Below are 23,701 nucleotides of genomic sequence, written 5' to 3'. Positions count from 1 at the left end.
CAACACTCGACAAACTTCCTGAATTGACCTCACAAATGAATGTCTCTCTGTAATTCCTAACTTGGCATACTTCTAAGTATCCACATTATGTTGCCTTAAACTTTTCCCTAGGGTGTGAATAATAGTATTCCGTCTTCTTCGATGAACTTTACAATTTAGGGATAAAACCCGAAAACATAAATATTATGAAGAAAAAAAACCCGATTGTTATGTTGGATTATCAAAATTATCCTAACAACAATAAAACTTGATTTGCAACTTTTTCTTTACATGCTTCCTTTTGGCTACAACTTTGAACACAATAGACAGATCATTGACCAACTTCCTTTCATGCACGTAAACTATTCATAACCACCTTGGTCACCTTGGTGGCTACCATACACCATATATGTCTAATACCCTCCTCAAGTTGGACACGAAGATGATCAAAATATTCAGTTTGAATTTTTGCCGAAGAAGATGACTGCAAAAAAAAAATCTATGTTATCTTATTCTCTTCATCTCAATTAATATTCCTCACTATCAGTTTAAACTTTAATATCCAATTACTTAATCGTTGATCGCATCGACACTTCACTTGAAAAAAAGATAGTAACGAAAAGAAAAAACTTCACAACCATATGAATATATAGTTTGGTGTTGAAATATTAACGTGATTTGAGAGAATTATTATCGATCTCGAGAAACAATGATGGACGTCTAAAAAAGTTTTCATGAATGAAAACTAATTTCAGAAATAAAATTGAAAAAGATGATGATCTTTCAGAAAGATGAGAAACTAATTTTGATTTTGATGAAGAAACCCTTATTCAGATACAATATAAAGACTGGGCCAAAAAGAAAATACATCTTTAATAAAGAATGATAAAGATGCAGCGAACAAGGGCTGATTTAACATTAAAATTCTCTTTGAAGAATATAAGGACCCTGTAACTAGAAAATCAATCATAAAGAAGATTAATAAGACTAAAACTTAGTAGATCTTCATGTTATTTACTATCATTAAACCAGTGACTATTTTGCAACTGCAAGGACTCAATATGGTTGAATTGTTTTCTTATACTGGCATGGGTATCATAAAAACTTATATTTCTAACATAAGACTTGATAAAGACTACTTTGTACTTCTGAGTATAAAAGACCTCTTGTACTTTATGCCTATGGTCTATCTCTAGTTCAATATGTTTGGTATTTTCTATATTCTGGTTTACAATGTCTTGAAAATTCAGAGTATATAATTGTTCACCTAAATCCTTAAGTATTTGATCAATATTGACAAAATGAGTAAAGTTCCATTTTCTATGTTCACGCTTAACAGTTCTAAGCTTATTAATAATCTAAAATTCTGAAGAACCTCGCATACTACAATTATTATAAACATCAATAGTTATATCTTTAAAAGATGGATCTCTACTCCAAAATTCAAAATACGTGTAAGGTTTTTTCCCATCGATGAGTCTGCAAAACATTGTTATTTCCACAGTAATATGAGCTAGGAATTAGTACCCATAACCATATACAGTTTATCTTTGGTAATATTATCATTGGATTGTCTGTAAGTCCACATATATGGCTTACCAAAGTAACCTAAATAATTAGATTAGAGCTATGAATAATATCTTTTATAGCAATAATTTCAACAGTTGTGGGATAGAGTTAGTGGATCTTTCATAGGGGTCAGGAGATACAATGACATTATTGCATTCTTTTATTAAAGTATGTCGAAACATAAAGAAAGGTATCCAAAAACTCACGTTTGCTAGGGGTTAGGAGATACAATGACATTCATTATTCTATGTGTATTTTGGACTACTTCATATTGGAAGCTTCCAAAGTAAAGCAATCTCGCCCGGCAAACCCATATACGGGTGACACCAACTGTTCAATTTTTTTTTGAGATACTGAGTCATTTTTATATTATCATTTTAGTTTCGTAAAGGAAAACAATGTCAGGATTTTGGGACCTTATTAAGTTCTACAGAGAGGATCTGGTGGTAGGATTCCCAATGCCTTGATATTTCAAAGATATCATTCTCATTCTCAGATAATGCAAGTAATCTAGATACGAAGATAGTATGCAAACTAGTGCAATTCACATAAAAAATGATGGATAATACAATGCAGGTTTAAACGTAGAAAAATCCTATCCTATAACTACAGTGAGCCATAATTGTAGTAAAATTAACACATATGAAACCAACCAAAAAGTAAGTGCAATTGAACAAATAGTTTAATTAGCAAATAAGGTGCAAATTACAGTAAGTAGTAGTAGGAATTAAATAATTCGGTAAGGTTTGAGTGTTCTTGTGTTAATTTTTCTATTCTTGATCGATTGTCATTGAGGGTTTTGTCATGTTTGGATAAAATATAAAAAAGAATCTATTGGATCATCCATACCTACCAGTCTATTTGTACATTCATTAGATAAAAATCCGTTGGATGTTGGAGTGGATGTAGGTGCCGAACTAAATATTCATCATGCATTGGATGTTGATGAGGTCAAAACCGGTCGGACAATGCTCACTCGCCTAAAGGTCCTAAATCATAACTGGGCTTGAGCTCAAACCTGAGCTAGCCCAATATTCGAGAAACATAAGGATGACATCAGTGGGCAAAATTGATTCAAAATGTAACTCTGTAACTGTGGGTCCTATCATATCTTCACCGAGAGGAGGTGGAGTGTCAGAATCTGAAAAAAGTACAAATTAATTATCTCTAATTTTGTTTTTCTCGCTTCATGATTTCTTCTTCTACAAACACTCGGTTAGTTTGAATTCAGTTCTGAAAATAAGAAAAATTCAGAATCACAAAATAAACCGATGGAGCTTTTTGCTTTATATTCTCCTCGTATAACCAGTACATTACCATCATCATCGAGAAAGTTTTTAACGGGTAAAAGTTCATTCATTTCCTCTCTTAACAACAATTTGAAGAAAAACCCAGATGCCAGAAATTTCAAATTTGATGATGCCAGAGCTCAATTTTCAGGTATGATATGGAAATCCCAGAAAATTTGAACTTATTCCGTTTACTTCACTGCTTAACATAAATTTTGTTGTTGATATTTTCATGATTTAGTGAAAGGAAGTAGAAAATGCAATGTTGGGATTGTAAAGGCAGTTGTTAAACAGGAAATTCAATCAAATGATGACGTTGTCTTTGTTGCTGGTGCTACTGGTAAAGTTGGTTCAAGAACTGTAAGGTTAGTACTATCCAAAGAGCTATTCTCTCCACATTTGAAGTTAACTGATGTTTTTCAGTTATCAAAGGAAATTTTGATTGCAAACTTTGGAATTTTTATAACAGGGAGCTGTTGAAGCTAGGATTTCAAGTAAGAGCAGGTGTGAGAAGTGCTCAGAAAGCAGATAAACTTGTTAAGAGTGTTCAAGAAATGAAGCTTGATGAAGGTGCCGCAGGTAATGGTAGTCAACATTAGAGAGGGTTTTGGAACTTTTTCTTTCATGTATAAAAATGCTTAGTAGGTTAGGTATGTTCAGATTGCAAATGACAGATATTGTTTGGTTTTTAGCCCAGCCGTAGAAAAGCTTATAATTGTGGAATGTGATTTGGAGAAAGATGGGATTAAAGAGGCAATAGGAAATGCATCTGTTGTAATTTGTTGTATTGGTGCCAGTGAAAAAGAGGTTTTCGATGTCACTGGACCATGTCGCATTGACTATCGAGCTACGAAAAGTCTCATTGATGCAGGTAATTTGTCACATTTGCTCATTTAGTTTCTTTTTCATGTTTTTGATTAATGGATTGGACTGATTGGTCATTGGTGTTAATTTTTGCAATCTGATATTGTTTCGGATATGCTAGTGATGAAAGTTATGATAAAAGTAATTACTTTTATCCTTTGCAGCAACATCTGCACGAGTTGATCACTTTAACTTGGTTACCTCTTTGGGGACAAACAAGATCGGATTTCCTGCAGCTATTCTGAAGTAAGTAAAAGATTGAATTACACAACCATGATTCTTGGATATTCGTATTATCAATTTTCTGTTTGTAACTTTTGTTCTCTTTTGCTTCTAATAGTTTGTTTTGGGGAGTCCTTATATGGAAAAGGAAAGCTGAAGAAGCACTTATAGCAAGTGGCCTTCCATACACTGTGAGTGTTTATTTCATTTTTCATGCACAATTGTGGTGGATTTAACAACTTGGTGATGTAAGAAGTATAATAGGAAGGGACTTCGCTTACCAATTTAATGGTGGTTTTCAGATAGTGAGGCCAGGAGGAATGGAAAGACCTACTGATGCATATAAGGAAACTCATAATATTACCCTTGCAGAGGCAGATACTTTATTTGGTGGCCAAGTATCTAATCTTCAGGTATTTGAGACATTCCATCCATCAGCCATCAGGTACAGTGTACATATTTTCTTAAAATTGGTTGATGTATTGCAGATTGCAGAATTAATGGCGTTCATGGCCAAGAACAGAAGCTTATCTTACTGTAAAGTGGTGGAAGTAGTTGCCGAGACAACTGCTCCATTGACTCCCTTGGGAGATCTTCTTGCTAAATTACCATCTGATAGAGTGGATACTTCTGCGAATAAGGTAGCTGCACAACTTCCTCAAGTTTGAAGCATTTGTCTTTCAGTTATCAACATTTGTTAGTTTCAAGAATACCCCACACATACTTGACCAACGTTTCCTTGCTACTCTGAAATATTGTTTAGTTAACAAATATCAATGAATAATTTTTATTACTTTGTTTATTTAATTACTTCAAGCAACTTGTGAGTATGCAAACCAAACTATTTCTGATAGGTATACTCTTTCTTTTCTGTTGAGTATGTAGTGGAAGCTTTACCTATTTTTACTCGATTTGGTGCCTTCTAGATGTACAGTATCTATAGAAAGTGAAACCAGCATTATTTTCTTTCTCAGGAAAAATTACAAGATACACGTCTGCCAGATCCAGTGCCTTCTCAGATTATTACCCCTGAAGCAAGCACTGCAGTCGTTGAGAAGGAGCCCACCCAAAAGAAAGTACAGATAGCAAGGCCTCTCTCTCCCTATTTCAAGTAATCCCACCAAAGAAGCTAATTTTTCTATTATATCACCGGTTGGGTACTTCTATTGAACATACTGAAATGTTAATTCTAACCTAGCAAACGTATTTTATTTACAACAGATACAAAAATTTGAAACCTCCAACATCTCCTACACCAACACCTCCACCATCTTCCAAACCAACCCCCAGCACCACCCCTGGTTCAACTAAAGTAGCAGAAGTAGATACTTTGGAGGCAACAGTGGAAGTAGATGATTCGGAATCACCAACATCTCCTACTCCTACTTCACCTGGTGGTGTTACGGTTCGAGTAAATGCCACTCAAGTGGAAACAGGTACTACCTCTGCAGCCGTCGAAGTTAGTGCTGAAGTGCCGAAAACACGGCCTCTCTCTCCTTACGCTGTGTAAGTTTCACCCTATGTTATTATTCATTAGTGAAGAAATTTTTCGAGATTATTTCTTAAATCTTAGAATTTTTTTTTGACAGATATGAAGATTTGAAACCACCCACGTCTCCAAGCCCATTTCAGGCAACTGCTAATGGAAGAGTTACCAATGCTACTCTTCCAGTGGAGGCTGCACCACCCTCTACTGAAACAAGTTCTACGGTGGAGACAACACCTGCAGAGGTCACTGAAACAGAAGTCTCACCAATTAAGACTAAGGAAACAAGTCATCTTTCACCTTATTATGCGTATGTTTTTGTTACTCTTGATACATCAAAATGTTTGTTTGGCATGAGTATACATCTCACTTCTTAAAACCTCTTTTTACCTAGTATTCTGCTAACCTTGACATTCTTGGTTTCAGCTACGATGACTTGAAACCTCCGACTTCACCATCTCCAAGTGCACCAGTATCATTGTCTTCACAACCCAAAATATCCGACGTGCCAGACACCAGCGCAGCTGAAAACCCAAAATTGGATGAACCAGTGGTGGAAACAAGTACCAATGAACCAAAACCAAGACCTCTTTCGCCTTTCACTATGTAAGATTACAAGTTTTTCAGTTTTATTTGTCCAATGTTGTCATTATTCCTTTGACGGTGTGAGATGATATCATCAAATAGTGGCCAGAATCAGACTTAGTTACCATTTCTGATTGTCACTCTTAAAACCTCTTTTTGCCTAGTATTCTGCTAACTTTGACATTCTTGGATTCAGCTACGATGACCTGAAACCTCCAACTTCACCATCTCCAAGTTCACCAGTATCACTCGCTGCTTCACAACCTGAAATACCCGATGTGCCAGACACCAATGCAGCTGAAACTCCAAAGTCAGACGAACTAGCTACAGTGGAGGAAATATGTACCAGTGAACCAAAACCAAGACCACTTTCGCCTTTCACTACGTAAGATTACAAGTTTTTCAATTTTATTTGTCCAAATTTGTCATTATTCCTTCGACGGTGTGAGATGAAATCTTCTAATAGTAGTCAGAATCAAACTTACTTATCATGTCTGATGATTTTTCTCCTGATTAACAGGTATGAGGATTTAAAGCCTCCAACTTCCCCGACAATCGTATTCAAATGAGCATCAGCTTACACACGAACAATTAATGAACGGGTTTATGAGGTATATCATTTGTGTCGGGACTCGGGAGAAAGAAGCAAGCACTTCGAAGCAGTGGAGTGCGTCTATACGAGTTTTTTTTCTTTAGAGTATTTCGTATTGTCTATAAGCTGTTCATTGTATCCACTTGGTTGTTTCATTTCTGTTTTTCTTATTATTCAAACATTGTTGTCACATTGGAGCTTTACGTGAAATTTGATTTATTGGCTGAAAGATGTAAAATCACTTTATGTTGGTTGAATTGCGTTGTTATTTGTTAGTTTCTGTTTGCCTACCGAACAAGGCCGTTAGAAGCTCGAATTGGTGCCCCCAAAATGATTTGTATATAATCTATTAAATCTCAAATTCAACACAAATCCATTGTAGTCCAGCCCGGTTAGGATACCTGGCTTTCACCCAGGCGACCCGGGTTCCAATCCCGGGGCATGGTTTAGTAGAGGGGCGGTACTGTGATAGTAATGTCCCTTTAGTTGATTAAGGGATGTCCTAAAGAGGATGTAAATTGATTAGATTAACCTTTTCACCTTAAATCAACCAAAATCAAATCATTTTTTTTTTCATCTTCTTCTTCATCTTCTCTTCTCCTCCATCAACCGTAACCTCCATTAAAACTGAAAATTTCATCGTCTTCGATTAATCGGCGATTTGAAAAATGTTTGGAAAAACCCAGTTAGGGTTTAGTTTGTTTGTTGATTTTTAAGTTAATTTTGTATCAAAAATTAGGGTTTTGTATGAAAATTGAAATTGAAATTTCTGGTTGCATGTGAGTTACGGTTGGTAATAACTCAAATACGAACCGTAACTGTAGATTGGGTTGATGTTACGGTTCGTTTAAACTCAAATATCAATCGTAAGTTTTTAATTTTGAGAAATATGTTCAGTTACGGTTTGTATTTACATCATATTTATCAACCGTAATTGAGTTACGGTTTGTTACTCAAACAACCATACCAACCGTAAATAATCCCGTGTCTTAAGAATTTATCAAATAATGATTTACAGTTCAAAAGTTAAGTTGGCACACCAACCGTAGGGTAGTTACGGTTGGTCTCGATTCATTAGTTACCAACCGTAATTTAGTTACGGTTATTGTCCAAATTTAATTACCAACCGTAACTAATTTTACGATTGGATCTTCCCCAAATTTAACCAGTTATGGTTGGTATTCGATAAATTACGGTTGGTCACGAGCAAAATTGCAACCGTAAGTTCTTCTAAAAATTTAAAATTTTCGATTTTGTTACGTACTTTAGATAATTTTGAACGAGAAAAAGCTAATGGGAACTAATTTAGAAGTATACCGGGTCACTGGAATCACTCATTTTGGTTGAGTGAATCAAAATCTAGAGTTTCACAAATATCACAAAAGTTTCTCTTTTTCTTCTCTTCTGATTTTTTTTTTAAACTCTAAAAATCTGATTTTGTTTTGATTTCGAGTTAATATAAGTGAAATTAATCATTAACACTAAACTTGATTATCACCACTAAACTAGGTTATCAATAATGAGGGTTAAGTTGTCATTTCCAGTTTTTTTTATAAGGGACACCTTGAATGATCATGTAATGACCCTTTTTTATCCTATTATCATGTCGCCCCTCTACTAAATCATGCCGCCCCTATACCAAGATTGTTTTGTAAAACCAAGGACATCTGCGTCATTCACACTAACATTATCTAATCCATTCCCTCCTCTTTCTCTCTTCCTCCTGAAGCTCTTCCCCAAATTCAAGGGTTTTATCCTGTAAAAAGAACTCAAAACCCATCTCTAGTGAAGAGCTTGATTTCTTGTTACAAACCAAATGGCGCTTTCAATCTCTTCTCTTACTTCATCTTTCTCTTCTCTCTCATTCTCATCTCAAATTTCCCCTAAATCTCAAACCTTAACATTATCTTCACCCACAAAATCAAAATCATTTTCTTCTCAAATTCGTCACAAGACCACACCATCACTCGTAGTTGTTGCATCTTCTGCGACTGTAGCTACTCCACTCGAAGTTGAGCGTAAAAGCATTGAGAAATTAGTCAAATCTAGACTTCCAGGTGGTTTTGCTGCTCAAACTATAATTGGAACTGGGCGTAGGAAGTGTGCAATTGCTAGAGTAGTTCTTCAAGAAGGAACTGGAAAGTTTATTATCAATTACCGTGATGCTAAGGTAATATGGATATTTCATTTAACTTTGCAATTTGAGTTTGTGCTTCAGTGATTTTTTGTGTGTATGTGTTCTTAATTAGTCTTGTTTAGGGTTTGTATGATATAGAGTAGGCTGGTTTTATGCACATTATGTGCTTGATTATTCGTAATTTGTAACACTATGACTTGGATTAGGTCAGTGATGACATTATGTAGCCTGAATTCTGTGGTATAGAGTATAGGATGAGTCTCTAGTTGGTAGTCCTCTTACCAGCTTGTTCTGGTGGGTGGTACTCTTGACATATTGTAGAGCTTAGAATGGGTACAACAGGTGTATTAGGACCGAGAAAAGGGGCCTGAAAAAATGGGGAAGCGAAGTGAGTTGTTGGGTTTTCATTTACATTGGTGAGTGGGGAGTGTGTCCCCTACCCTGTCAGTCGCCCTTCCTTGGAAGTCTATAGTCTTTCTGAAAAAATGAGAAGGAAGAATGTGGGCAAACATTGGCGAATTTCTTAAGATGAATTCGATGAAGATAAAAAGGATGTGGAAGAAATGTTTTTGCAAATCCATTGGTTTAAACTATTCTCGTACAAAAGATTCTCCTACATTGTTAGACTGAGCATATTTAGCTAGGCTATCAGCAGCAGTTCTTCCTACATAGTTACAGACCAACATTGGTAGGGGGTATCAGCTTACTGGGGAGGGTACCAAATCCCACATAGGACAAAGCACTATGTTGTTTGTTTTATATGGAATTTGGTACCCTCCCCAGTAAACTGGTACGCAGCCATGGTTACAGACTTGCTTTTTTCATGAAAAAGAAAAGAGTTACATACTTACTCTGATTAGGACTTCAGAATAACTATAGTGTCTCCCATGAGACTCTGATGAATCCAGTGGACTTGGTAAATATGACCTTTTGATTGCCACTACCTACTGCTGCCTTTAATTGCATTGGCACAGCCACTATCACAGACAAATTGATTAAGGTCGAGTTGTTTTGCCCTATTGATATAGTATGATGAAGAGTAAGGGCCTTATGACGGATCTTTGCCTTTATTTGGATGGCCCTCGCTCCATGAAATCCACTTGTATCATCTCTAACAGCTAGACCAGTGGGTGCAGTACGAGAGTGTTTATAAAGAGATGCATCTACGTTGATCCTGATTCATCCATTTGGAGGATACCAAGTTTTTCCTGTAGATGATGAGTGGGTGCCATGGAGTTGTGAATTTAATAGCCTTGTGTGGATATGCATGTATGTATTGGGCAATGTGTTAAATAGTGTCTTTGGGTCTGGGTTAGTGTTGTAAAAAAACATTATCACATCTGGTTTTCCAGATGTGCTAACGTGATCTCGTTTCCGCTTTAAAAGTTCTGTCAACATCAGATTGAGCATTGAGTCTGGGTATGTTAATCGTTCTAATCATGAATCTAGGGCAGTTGTTGTATCTGGATTCCTGCAATGAAAGTTAGTAGAAGCAAACAACACTGGCTCTAGAAGTAAATGGTTGTTAGTTTCAGCATCAGATTTACTAAAAGAGCATAATGAGGCAGTCTGGAGCATTAAGTTTTCTACTTTAGCTTCAGAGGTTGTGAATAACTTTCCATTACGAAGTAGTTAATTTAGGTGTTGAGACTTGAGAGCCAAGGAAATTGCCAGTTTGCTTGAGGTTGCTTTATTCTGCATTCCTCTTGTATAACATGTTGTGTACTCATTTTTCTGTAAAACGACCAGTTCCGGCTAAAGTCCACTTTAGTTGATCACATCCTCTTCCTGGAATTCTGATTGCATAATTTTCTGCACAGTTTCCGTTTTAAAAAGCGAATTGAACAGAGTGAGATTCCATGGTCTGATTTGATGGTTATTTAGTTGACCAACTTACTGTATCTTGTGATCCAAGTATTATGGGTACCAATAAGTCACTATAATGTGGAGCTCACTATTGTGCCATGTTGAAATTTGGATGTCACCGTTATAGCCTATCAAACATGCTAACCATTCGCAACCGTTCATGTAAGCCCTCCAAGACCATGAAACTAATTCTCTGTGTGAATATAGGAGATGAAAATTTTAGATTTAATGACTATAACTCCAAATTTTCTGTTCGTGCTAAAAATCTCCAAGCGAACTTTGAGATTGACTGCTTATACCACTATCAATTCCAATTATTGAAAAAAAAAATACTTACTGTTGAATCTGGTTATATCTCTATAGTTTTGGTATTATTATATCCGATTATGAGACGAGGATTTTCATGTTGTACAGGAATACCTCCAAGGAAATCCTTTGTGGCTACAGTACATCAAAGTCCCACTAGTTACGTTAGGTTATGAAACGAGCTACGATGTATTCATTAAAGCTCATGGAGGTGGTCTGTCTGGTCAAGCTCAGGCTATTTCACTTGGCATTGCTCGAGCTTTGCTCAAGGTGAGTGAGAACTACAGGACTGCTTTGAGAAAGGAAGGCCTTCTGACCAGAGATTCAAGAATTGTGGAGAGGAAGAAAGTTGGTCTTAAGAAGGCTCGCAAAGCCCCTCAATTCTCAAAGCGTTAATGCTTCAAGCTTGTTTTCTGTCTGTTTTTGGTCTTTTTGTTAAATATCTTCTGTGGTAGTTCTAACATTGAGTTTTCTAGGGAAGTGATGATTCCTAATTCCTTTCCAGTCCTTGTCAAATAGTTGTAAAACGCTTTAATGCTGTTCAAATGTGCTTAATTACACTTCGTATGAACCTCTTATGTCGTTGCGCTCTAGTTCTGTTAAAATTGGAATGTGTTAGATTGCTCCTATATCAGCCTGGATTGTTGGTTCAAAGAAAAAAAAGAAATCAGTCTGGACTCTGGAGTATGGTTTGCCCTGTCATCATGCATTTTCAACTAGATTTATTACTGTGTCGCAGTCAAAATGTGTTTTTTATGAACAATCTACAGTGAACATACAATTATTTCTCGAATGTGTGGTATATATGAGACTTGCTAAAGATAAGAGATTACTACTATATACAGTAACACTTACAGAAATAAACTAGCTGGGCGTGGCAGGTAATGTTTCAGTTTCTAGTGGCAACTCAGCTTAAAAAATCCTTGCCTTCTCTGTTGAATAAAATAAACACCAGAACTACCATTGATAACCACTTCAAAGAAAATTCTCTTCTTCGTATGGAGTTATCGTCGTGGATACCTTACCTTCCAATCCTCCTTCCTCTTCTCATCTTCCCATTTTATCTTCTGAGAGTTGGAATTAAACCCAAAGATCCAGACAGACTCAAGTTTCCACCAAGCCCTTCTAAGCTTCCCATCATTGGTAATTTTCATCAACTTGGTGAGACGCCACACCGATCTTTATGGGAACTCTCTAAAAAGTATGGTCCGGTCATGCTTCTGCATCTCGGCAGTGTACCGACTCTTGTTGTCTCATCAGCAGAAGCTGCAGAAGAAGTCCTGAGAAGAAATGACCTTGAGTTTTGCAGTAGACCACGTTCAGTTGGTCCAAAACGCCTTTCTTACAACTTCTTAGATATTGCTTTTGCGCCTTATGGAGATTACTGGAGAGAAATTCGAAAAGTATGTGTTCACGAACTTTTTAGTGCGAAGAGAGTTCAATCTTTTGGAGCTTTGAGAGCAGAAGAAGTTGCAGCCATGATTCACTCTATATCTAAATCCAGTATTTCTACAACTCCAGTTGATATTGTTCAAAAGTCATTATCTCTTACTGATCAAATTATGTGCAAAGTTGCTTTTGGCACGAGTTATGAGTTTGGAAGTGGTAGATTTCAAGAAATTGTTTATGAAGCTATTGATATGTTAGGAAGTTTCACTGCAACAGATTTTTTCCCTGGAGTAGGTTGGATTATTGACAGACTGACTGGAATGCATGGAAGACTTGAGAAGAGCTTCCATGATTTAGATACTTTTTATCAGAAAATCATCGACGAGCATCTCGATCCGCAAAGAATTATATCAGGCCATGAAGACATCATAGATGTTCTGCTCAAACTAGAGGACCGACGTAGCTCAATCCGTCTAACCAAAGACCATATCAAGGCAGTTCTTATGGTAATTATTCCCTCATCCAGCCATGACTAAGGGTGCACAGGAACCGAGCCGGACCGACGGACCGAACCGGAACCGATGGAACCGTACCTGATTTTGGACCGAACCGAGGTACAAGGTACAAGTACCGGTCCCAAAAATAGGAACCGAGCTCTGGGGGTACAGGTACACGGTCCAACACATGAACCGTCCCGTACCGGATCGAAGTCCCGAATAACAAGTGCTATCAGCAAAATTTAACACATGAACCATGGTTTTCTTTAAGATAAGTCCTGGTACAATGACTTCAGAAGGCGTTTTATTGTTCCAAGGGTGTTGTAACTTACGGCAGACCTCCTCGGAATCATCCAACAGAGGTGATTTTCACAATATATGTTCATTATATACACCACAAAATAAAAGTCCAACAGGAGAAACATTAATGAGATAACTATAACCACAACCTGGATAGCTGTGCAATATGTGATAGATCTCAGCCGCAACCAATGTTCTGCGGAGTAGTTACCCTTGCTAACACACCTACTACAGTTGCTGAATGAAAGAGTACTAGTCAATAAACTGTACAATGATTGGTTAGATGCTTATTTTGTCCCAAGTGGTAATGGTCCAAAGGAAGTTGACAGGAAGACCTCAGTGTGGAGATATTGGACCCATGAATGGGATAATCATGGTGTTTTCTCTCAACTTTCCAATGTAGACTACTTTCGCAACACGGACGTCCTCTTCGAGCAGTTATGGCCGATTTGATCAACATGGATTAATTGTTCAAGGAATGGTTAACGCCACCAAGGCTTCGGAGTTTCTAAGACAGTTACTTGGAGTAAAACCATGGTTGAAATGCCTATTTAACAGTATAGGTGACGAACTGCTGTTTGGTTTGCTATTAATATTGCTACTTATTAGTTGTTGCTTTGAGATATTGAAAAATAGGTAAAAAAGTAAAAAACATGGCAGTAGGTTTCTTTTTTTCTTTTTTCCCTGAAATGGAACCGGAACCGGTACCGGTACCGACCGGAACCGGCCGGTCCCGAATGGAACCGGAACCGAAATACTCGGGACCGGGACCGGTCCATTTTTTTGGTACCGAAGGGTGTAAGGTACAGGTACTCGGTCTCGGCAAGAACCGAGCCGAACCGTACCGTGTGCACCCTTAGCCATGACCTTTTATGCCTAAGCGCTTTCACCTCATGTGTTGGAATAAGAATCATTGTGTCTTTTGTGTGATATTTTTTTTTTCCAGAATTTATTTCTTGCTGGAGTAGAGACAACTGCAGTTACCATAGGTTGGGCAATGTCAGAGCTGATTAGAAGCCCTGCATCAATGAAGAAAGTACAAGAGGAAATCAGAAGTTACGCAGGAAATAAAGGGAAGGTAGAAGAAGTAGATCTTGATCATCTTCAGTACCACAAAATGGTAGTCAAAGAGACACTAAGACTTCACCCACCACTGCCATTGCTGATTCCTCGAGAGAGTATACAACAGAGTAAGATCGACGGATACGACGTATTACCGGAAACCAGGGTATATGTAAACGTGTTTGCGATCGGAAGGAATCCAAAGGATTGGGAAAATCCTGATGAATTCTTTCCAGAGAGATTCATAGACAACTCTATTGATATTAGAAGACAATCTTTTGATTTTTTACCGTTTGGAGCAGGTCGAAGAGTGTGTCCGGGTATTAGTATGGGGCTCGCGACGGTGGAACTGGCACTGGCGAATCTATTGTACTGTTTTAATTGGGAATTGCCAAATGGAATGAGTAAAGAAGACGTAAAGATGGATGAATCATCTGGACTTACAGTTCACCAGATATCTGTTCTTCACCTTGTGCCTATCAAACATATATAATTGTTGTTCCCAATTAGCTAGACAAGACGCATGATGAACGAAATTACTCAAATGGGTGATTGGATTCTATTTGCTTATCTTGTAATGGGTGTTTCGCCAATCAAATGAAATAATGCTGCTATGAACTCGTGAACAAAAGCTGACAAACCTACTGACAAGCTTCCATGAGAGCTTTCCAGTTTCACATAATCACACATTCTTAAAAAAATAAAAAAAAATAATATGGTATCCATGTCATCACGAAATATTAAGAAAAATCCTCCTCTATTTTCTGCCAAATGTGATGCCTGCCTCCCCTGCTTTCTGAATAGGCACAAGGCTTTCAAAGAAAGTTGTAAACAACGAAGCCCGATACTCTGGAACTGAGGAGGGAATCCCACTAAGTTTAAGCTCTGTGAAAATCTTCTTTTTCCAATTGTAAGAATAAAGAGAAGCATACTCTATTCGTCTATCTAAACAATCTCTATAGGTTTCAAAAATTATTTGGTCTGTTCCTGGGACAGTATGAATATATACACATTGTCCATCACCAGCCCAACAGAAAGGTAACATGATAGTCAGTTCACTCCAGCATTCGTTAGTTGTGTTCTCTTTGGTGTCTTCATTAAATATCCACAGCTTGTTGGAAAAATCAGGGTAATAGAGGATGAAAACAAATGACGAAAAGAATGTTGTATCACTAGAGCTTTAAGCCTTGCGATTCTTTTCAGCAATTATTTCGACCTTCCCAATAAATTGGCGAGTACAATCGGTCAGCGAAATATTGCTGTCAGGATACAATGAAACCCTAACAACGTTGTTGGATTCAAAGGTTGTACTCCCTTGACCCAACCAAGAACACACTATATTTGTTTCTGAAGATGCTTAGAGAGAAAGAGTTTTTGATGATGGAAATAGGAGAAAGCCTTCACTATTTAAAGAGGGATTCATGCATTTTCATGATGTCTTTTCATCACGAACAGACGCTTTCAACGGCCATCCATTAATGGTGTCTCTTGAAGAAATCCTATGGGAACAGATAGGTTTTGTGGAAATTTCTGGAAAACCGAATAGGTTTTCAAATTCATTAACCGAAAAAAATTCCACGGGACGTTGTCTCGCACTCTGCTAGGGAGCGTTGCCGCCTAGACCCCCACGACCTGACCTGTCAGGTCGAACACAGCCGGGAGGGGCTACGCCCCCCGGATAGCAGCAAACAATATTAAAAATATCTAACATTCTTCCCCTATTTTCAAAATTGAAAAACACAAAAACAAAGAAAAAACTTTTAAATTAGAGTGGATGCATCACCAAAATGACTGCCTACGTACCCGAGTGGGATCAAGCCAACGTAGTTCACGCTTAGTTGGGAAATAAGCATCTTCGTCGAAACCAATACATAAATGATAGGTATATTTTGGATTTGAACCTTCACTTAGTGTAAGAAATTCAAAGCCTTGTCGGGGTTCAGTGGTGAAATCAGTCTTGAACCAAGTACCCCATGTGATAATACCGGAATCTCCACACATACTGATTTCTATGGTAGTGTGTTCTGTAGCCAGCACATTAATGGCCCTGTGCTTATCCTGAATTCATGAGTCACTCAGAGAGCGGTCTTTTTCTCTTAGGAAATGGCCTGATTTCCATACTCATATAGGTAAGTCTCTAAGGTGCTTCTGCGATACACCTGTAAACAACTATAGACTCATTAAGGATTTTCATCCATCCTTTTTTCTTGCAAAACCATAGCACTAATTTGAAATGAGAAGTTTATTATTAGTGTACTATGACCACTTCCATAACTTGTTGGTACAACATTGAACCTTGTTTATCTTTTTCAAAACATAGGTTGGGTTTCTGCTATAGGTGATCAACTTTCCTTCACAGACCTTAGTCCCATTTCCTCACATTTTATTGAAAACATTGCATTTGGTAGACTCTTTGTGAATGGGTCTGCCAAGTTCTTCTTTGATTCAATAAAGCTAACCGAAACTACTCCTCTCTTGAGTAGTTGTCTCACAATTTGTTGTCTAAGACTTGCATGTCTTGACTTCCCATTATATGTCTTGTTAGTGACATTAAAAATCGTAGCCTGATTATCACAATTAATCAAGACTGCTGGAGTTGGCTTCTTCCAAAATGGGATCTCCTCAAGTAAGTTTCTAAGCCATTCTGCCTCCTTACATGTATCTGTAAGTGATATCAATTCTGACAACATTGTTGAATCAGAAATACAGGTTTGATTCTTGGAACTCCAAGACACAGCAACACCTCCTAATGTAAATATCCATCCACTAGTCGACTGAGAATTGGATTCTACATTATTCCAATTAGCATCACTGTATCCTTCTAATACAGCGGGATAGCCTTGAAAATGCAAACCATAATCAATGGTTCCCTTCAAGTAAGCCAACACTCTTGGAACTGCTCTCAAGTGTTCAATTCATGGATTACTTGAGAAACGACATAGCACTCCCACGACTTGGGCTATGTCCGGTCTTTTGCAATGCATAGCATACATAAGACTTCCAATAACACTGGAATACTCAAGTTGTTTATGAGCACGTCCAATGTTCTTCATTAACTTTACATTAGGATCCATAGGAATGACGGCTGGGATGTCATCAAAATGACCATACTTCTTGAGAAATTTCTCAATATAATGAGATTGGGTTAAAACCAACTCATTCCCCTTTCTTAGAATTTTAATTCCTAAGATCACATCAGCCTCTCCTAAATCCTTCATGTCAAAGTTAGAGCTAAGAAACCTTTTTGTTTCTTCAATACGAGATATGTCAGATCCAAAAATAAGCATATCATCAACATACAAGCAGAGAATTACACATCCAGAACTATGATGCTTACTATAGATACATTTATCAGCATCATTCACAACAAAACCGTATGACAAAGCTACTTTATCAAACTTCTCATGCCATTGCATGTGATCTTGTTTCAAGCCATAAAGAGATTTGACCAACTTGCAAACCTTCTTTTCTTGGCCTGCCAATATGAAACCTTCAGGTTGTTCCATATATATATATCTCTTCTTCTAAATCACCATTTAGAAAAGCAGTTTTGACATCCATTTGATGAACAATTAACTTGTGAATAGAAGCAAGTGCAATCAAACAACGAATAGATGAGATGCGAGCAACATGAGCATATGTATCAAAGTAATAAATTCCATGTTTTTGCTTATAACCCTTAGCAACTAATATGGATTTAAACTTATCATTGGAACCATCGGGATTCATCTTTCTTTTGAATATCCATTTACATACAATAGGCTTTACGCCTGGAGGTAAATCAAAATATATCCAAGTACCGTTAGTCAAAAGTGAATTCTTTTCATCATTGATAGACTCTTTCCAGAAACTAACATATCTGGAACTCATAGCCTCAGCATAGGTTTTAGGGTCATCATCAACATGCATAACATATTTAGTAACGCTAAGAATTTCATTCTTACTACCTTGTACAAGATATTGTACCCATTCTGGACCAAAGCTTGTTTCTTTTATTGCTCTCTTACTTCTTCTAGGTTCGACATCTTCTACAATTTCAGAAGAATCTTCTATGTTTCGAGTAGGAGAAGTATGTTCATCATTGTCATTAGTCTCTACAAATTCTAGACTAGGTAACAATGGGTTTTCTATGGGTTGCATTTGGGAACTATTCCTATTCAAGTTCTCAAAAAATTCAACATCTACAGATTCTATAATCTCAAAAATGTCAAGGATTAAAAATCTGTAAGTAATACTGTTAAGTGAATAACCCACAAAAGCACATTTATACGCCCTATTTCCTAACTTAGGTCTTTTAGGATCAGGATTCCTAACATATGCTAAACAACCCCAAACTTTAATTCTTCTCAAATTTGGTTTCCTATTAAACCACAATTCATAAGGAGAAACATTCTTCTTTTTCAAAGGAATTCTATTCAAAATATAACATGCAGATAACATTGCTTCACCCCACAAAGAATTAGGCAAATCAGAACTAATAAGCATAACATTAACCATCTCTACCAAAGTTCTATTTTTCCTTTCAGCAATACCATTTTGTTGAGGTGTATATGGTGCAGTAAATTTATGAATTAAACCATGCTCTTGACAAAAGAATTTAAATTCGTTAGGAAAATACTCACCTCCACGATCAGAACGTAAAATCTTGATTTTCTGTCCTAATTGTGTCTCTACTTATGCTTTGTATATTTTAAACATGTCAAAGATATCATCCTTAGATTTCATCAAGTAAGTATAAACATACCTAGTATAATCATCAATGAAAGTGACATAGTATTTGTTTCCACCACGAGTCATGTGAGATTTAAGATCACCAACATCACTATGCACTAATTCAAGCAAGGTAGAGTTTTTAACTACAGATTTAAAAGATATTCTATGTATCTTTGCTTGCACACATATTTCACATTTAGAGACATTATCAAAGTTGCAATCAGAAATTAATCCTAATATTTTCATGTTTCTAAGAGAACTATAATTCACATGTCCTAATCTACCATGCCATAAATCAACAAAGTCAACAGTATAAGCAGAACCATTATTTATTAAATTAAGCTTAATCATCTCATTACAAGCATATCCTTTTCCAACAAATACACCATTTTTGGACAATACAAACTTACTAGACTCATAAGTCGTCTTGAATCCGGCCTTCATAACAAGGTCTCCAGAGACAAGGTTTTTCACAATGTCAGGGACATGTAACACATTAGTAAGAGTAACAGTCTTTCCCGAAATAAACGAGAGTTCAATAGTGCCTTTGCCAATCACTTTGATGTGTAAGTTGTCTACTGAGACAACTTTGTTTCCTTCACCAGTAACTGGTTCATATGTCTTATAAAGATGTCTATCTTTACAGATGTGGACAGTTGAACCATTGTCATACCACCATCCACTCTCATTATTAGAAACGGCATTGGCGGCTTGCACTACAATAACAAGTTTGTCTTCGACCATATTTGCCTCATTTTTCTGTCCTTGTTGTTTCTTTTTGAGACGACAGTCACGAGCAAAATGGTCGGGTTTCTTACAGAAGTAGCAATCGCCCTTCTTCTTCTTGTTGGGATGTTACTTCTTAAACTGAGTATCATTCTTAGGTTTCAAAGCGTCTACAGAACTAACCTTAGAATGGTTTTCAGTTTGCTGACTATCCTTAATTTCTCGTTTACGAGAGTCTTCTTCAATACGAAGATGACCCTGTAGACCTTCTAAATCATAGTCAGTTTCGGCATGCATAAGTTTCTTCTTATAATTATTCCAAGATGGAGGAAGACGAGCAATAATGACTCCGACAATAAAGGCAGGCAGAAGTTCAAATCCAACATCCTTAAGATGATTAACAATGAGTAAAAATCCATTGACCTGGAAAAATATTGACTTACTGTCAACCATTTTGAAGTCCATGAAGTTGGAAATCAGGAATTTCTTGTTGCTTGCTTCAGAAATCTTGTATTTGTTCTCAAGCTTAGTCCATAATTCCTTTGCAGTCGCAATACTTCGATGGGCATTATAGGCACTAGTCCCCAGGGCATTCAAAATATGACCACGACACATAAAATCATCTTCCTGATGCTTCTTCCTTTTGGCCTTCAAATCATCAGTGTCTTTTTCTGATGGTGCAGAAATTTCATCCAAACCGTCTTCAAGTATGTACCACAACTTGATGGTGATCAGGAAAAACTTCACAGTCTCTTGCCAACGAGTAAAATTATCACCATCAAAACGTTCTAATTAATCGAGTTAGGGTTTGGTTCATCACTTGCAGAGATTGAGCAGTAACATTCGAAGTTGAAGATTCACCCTCCATTATTGAGAATTAATTGCTGAAAACTGTTGGAAAAATCAGGGTAATAGAGGATGAAGACAAATGACGAAAAGAATGTTGTATCACTGGAGCTTCAAGGCCTTTCGATTCTTTTCAGCAATTATTTCGATCCTTCCCAATTAATTGGCGAGTACAATCGATCAGCGAAATATTGCTATCAGGATACAATGAAGCCCTAACAACGTTGTTGGATTCAAAGGTTGTACTCCCTTGACCCAACCAAGAACACACTGTATTTGTTTCTGAAGATGCTTAGAGAGAAAGAGTTTTTGATGATGGAAATAGGAGAAAGCCTTCACTATTTAAAGAGGGATTCATGCCTTTTCATGATGTCTTTCCATCACGAATAGACGCTTTCAACGGCCATCCATTAATGGTGTCTCTTGAAGAAACCCTATGGGAACAGATAGGTTTTGTGGAAATTTCTGGAAAACCGAATAGATTTTCAAATTCATTAAACGAAAAAAATTCCACGAGACGCTGTTTCGCACTCTGCTAAGGGGCATTGCCGCCTAGACCCCCACGACCTGACCTGTCAGGTAGAACACAGTCGGGAGGGGCTACGCCCCCCGAATAGCGGCAAACAATATTGAAAATATCTAACACAACTTGGCAGTGTAATCGTTCATTCTGCGGAATACAGTTACATGCGCGCCCATTTCAAGTAATCCAACTTCTCGACCCTCATAAACAGACATTCTGCGTAATAGGTCTGCACGTCCATCCACTTGATCATCTAACAATTCAACATTTTGACCACAGTCTCGAGGATGATCACTGATGCAATTAGGGACTGGGATCACTCTAAACTTCTCGTTTTCGACATCAAATACAGTTAGACATTCATATACTATCCAATAGATGCAACCATTTGCATAAACAGAATTTTCATCATAGAAGTTGTTTGACGGGATTTCCTCTCTGACCCTTCGCCACATATCATGCCGGCCTTTAGAGACGCCTGTAATGGAATGACAATAAATAGTCCAGGTCGTGTTTTCGATCGTGTTAGGTGTAAATCAATAAAGTACGGACCCTCCTGGATTAAATCACGCCAATGTTTACACCCGCACTTGAACCGCATAAGTGATTCCACTGGTAGTCTGCTCAGTATCTTACATACTACTATATCATTGCCATCATCACTAGGTCTATTACCGGCACAACAATTATATATGCTCTTCTTCTCCGGCTTCTTCTTCTTCTTTTCATTCATGTCGATTTTCCTATGTGTGTTTTTCTAAATAGTTTGTTATATTTTTTGTTGAGGTTAAATAAATTAATTTTAAAGGGGTTGGCACCCCTTTGCACTCTTTTGATCCAAACCCGACGTCTATGTATTGTCATTAACTGATGATTGATGTTAATAACCCCGTTTCCTAGCCTATATGTATAAAAAAAAGAAAAGGATATGATAAATAATAACCTAAGATATGTAAGAATAAATTATACGTAGTGATACCTTAGGTTGATCTTAAAACTCCAACGAATTGTTAATTCTTTAGATGAATAGTTAATGTGTAGTAATACCTTGACCTTGTGGAGGCTTTGGAATATCTGTTGATCAAGTTCTAAACGTCAATTGCAATTTTTATATGATCTTTAAATATCAACCGTGGAATTGAGGAGTTGTAATAGGAAATTATCTTTAGTGGCGACCAGCGAGCTTTATTCACCTTCTTCGTAGATTTTTTTGTTTGTTCGATGGTAAACATTATTACACCATGTTTACACCCTTTACAAAAAAAAAGTTTGCCTAGTTGTTCATGTTTAGATCTAAAACCATCGCGATCAAAGGTCGGCACTGCCTACTTCTTTCCTTAAGCCAAACACTATGATGTATGGTTTCTCTTGGCTTTGGCTACACTATAGCTAAAACTTAAGTACTATGACATATTTTTTGGCTATAAATAACGGGAATGGTGTAATTGAAAACTGTATTGGCTAGAAAGGTCAGAGATTATGTCGGTTATAACTAAGATATAGATGATGAACACTCAGTTCAACTAATGTGTGAAAACTTAGGTTCGAAAGCTGAGTTTTAGTAAAGCACCAGAGGATACCGAGTTTCCGTCAAAATAATTACAAAAACTTAGCTTTTGTCTTCATCAATTATATTGTTTGACCTTTTTCTTGGTACATCTCTCTTACATCTGATCTGGCCATTTATTATTTTTAATGAATTTATATTTTTCACTTTCAGATCCCAACAACTATTATAACAACTGTAATACTCTGATATTCAGCCGTGGTTGTCCGGGTTGAATATAAGTAATGATTTGTCGTCTCCTAACACCGAGGTCTTTTCAACATAATTGGCTCAAGAGTTGGCAGAAAACTCTGCAGTTAAGCGTGTTCGGGCGGGAGTAATCCAGGGATGGTGACCTCCTGGGAAGTTGCTGCTGGATAACAGCAGCGATTGCCCGTTGAAAACCCCGTACTGCCAGATAACCGCAGTGGCTAAATGGAGACAATATTGGTGGAGGGACGGGTCATTAAAAATGGTATCAGAGCCGACGACAGGTCACCTACCGAGGGTGAGAGCCGATGACGGGTCACCTGTCGAGGGTGGGAAGGTACGCTGGACGGGGTTGGTCCATGTGCTTCTCATGAGGGGCAGAAAACATTGGAGATCTGGGCTTACGAATATATTTTGGAGCCGAGGACGGCTCCAAGGTGGTGGTATTGTAATACCCCGATATTCGGCAGTGGTTGGCCGAATGGAATATAAGTAATGATTTGTCCTTTCCTAACACCGGGGCCTTTTCAGCACAACTGGCTCTAGAGTTGGCAGAAAATTCTGCAGTTAAGCGTGCTCGGGAGGGAATAATCTAGGGATGGGTGACCTCCTGGGAAGTTGTTGCTGGATAACCGCATGATGCCCGTTGAAAACCCCGCAATGGCTAAGTGAGGACAGTATCGGTGGAGGACAGTATCGGTGGAGGGACAGTATCGGTGGAGGGACGGGTCAGTCCAAGATGCGGAACAACAAAGTTTGATTTTGGAAAAACACCACCATTATGGAAATGTACACGCGGTATAAAAATCACGTCAATCCATTGAGATATGGTATGCTACAAGTGAATATTTGCGGCTAAATCTTTTCTTTCTATGTATATATTTTTTATTCTTAAACAATACAATTTGATTTTCTTTGATTTTCGTATTCTTGTACTACTCGAATTCTTTTAATTGAATTCAACATGGTTAATAGGAGTTTTGTTCAAAAAGAA

General features: G+C 37.4%; 3 protein-coding genes across 4 annotated transcripts; all 3 read left to right on the top strand.

Annotated features, from left to right (window-relative positions):
* Positions 1 to 2,742: 2,742 nt before the first annotated feature.
* Positions 2,743 to 6,843, top strand: LOC113296084 (protein TIC 62, chloroplastic-like). Of its 2 annotated transcripts, XM_026544424.1 has the most exons (14): positions 2,746 to 2,988; positions 3,079 to 3,202; positions 3,307 to 3,416; positions 3,535 to 3,708; positions 3,866 to 3,947; positions 4,042 to 4,114; positions 4,226 to 4,336; positions 4,412 to 4,564; positions 4,898 to 5,034; positions 5,145 to 5,429; positions 5,513 to 5,719; positions 5,836 to 6,015; positions 6,191 to 6,379; positions 6,515 to 6,843. In XM_026544424.1, the coding sequence occupies exons 1-14, from the start codon at positions 2,820 to 2,822 to the stop codon at positions 6,561 to 6,563; spliced, it is 2,043 nt and encodes a 680-aa protein (XP_026400209.1). In that variant the 5' UTR covers positions 2,746 to 2,819; the 3' UTR covers positions 6,564 to 6,843. The 2 variants fall into 2 exon arrangements, with proteins under 2 accessions (XP_026400212.1, XP_026400209.1); XM_026544427.1 differs by lacking the exon at positions 6,191 to 6,379 and having other exon boundaries at positions 2,743 to 2,988.
* A 1,410-nt stretch (positions 6,844 to 8,253) lies between these two features.
* On the top strand, positions 8,254 to 11,466 carry LOC113296077 (30S ribosomal protein S9, chloroplastic-like). Its single transcript, XM_026544419.1, has 2 exons — positions 8,254 to 8,756; positions 11,004 to 11,466. Exons 1-2 carry the CDS (start codon positions 8,403 to 8,405, stop codon positions 11,289 to 11,291), a joined length of 642 nt encoding a protein of 213 aa, XP_026400204.1. The 5' UTR covers positions 8,254 to 8,402; the 3' UTR covers positions 11,292 to 11,466.
* A 130-nt stretch (positions 11,467 to 11,596) lies between these two features.
* LOC113296068 (cytochrome P450 71B10-like) lies at positions 11,597 to 14,763 on the top strand. Its single transcript, XM_026544410.1, has 2 exons — positions 11,597 to 12,790; positions 14,028 to 14,763. Exons 1-2 carry the CDS (start codon positions 11,780 to 11,782, stop codon positions 14,634 to 14,636), a joined length of 1,620 nt encoding a protein of 539 aa, XP_026400195.1. The 5' UTR covers positions 11,597 to 11,779; the 3' UTR covers positions 14,637 to 14,763.
* The last annotated feature ends 8,938 nt before the right edge of the window (positions 14,764 to 23,701 follow it).

Source organism: Papaver somniferum, chromosome 1, assembly GCF_003573695.1.
Source record: "Papaver somniferum cultivar HN1 chromosome 1, ASM357369v1, whole genome shotgun sequence".
In the NCBI taxonomy this organism is placed as follows: Eukaryota; Viridiplantae; Streptophyta; class Magnoliopsida; order Ranunculales; family Papaveraceae; genus Papaver; species Papaver somniferum.
Note: the sequence above shows the minus strand (reverse complement) of the source record. Positions and strands in the feature narration are given on the sequence as shown.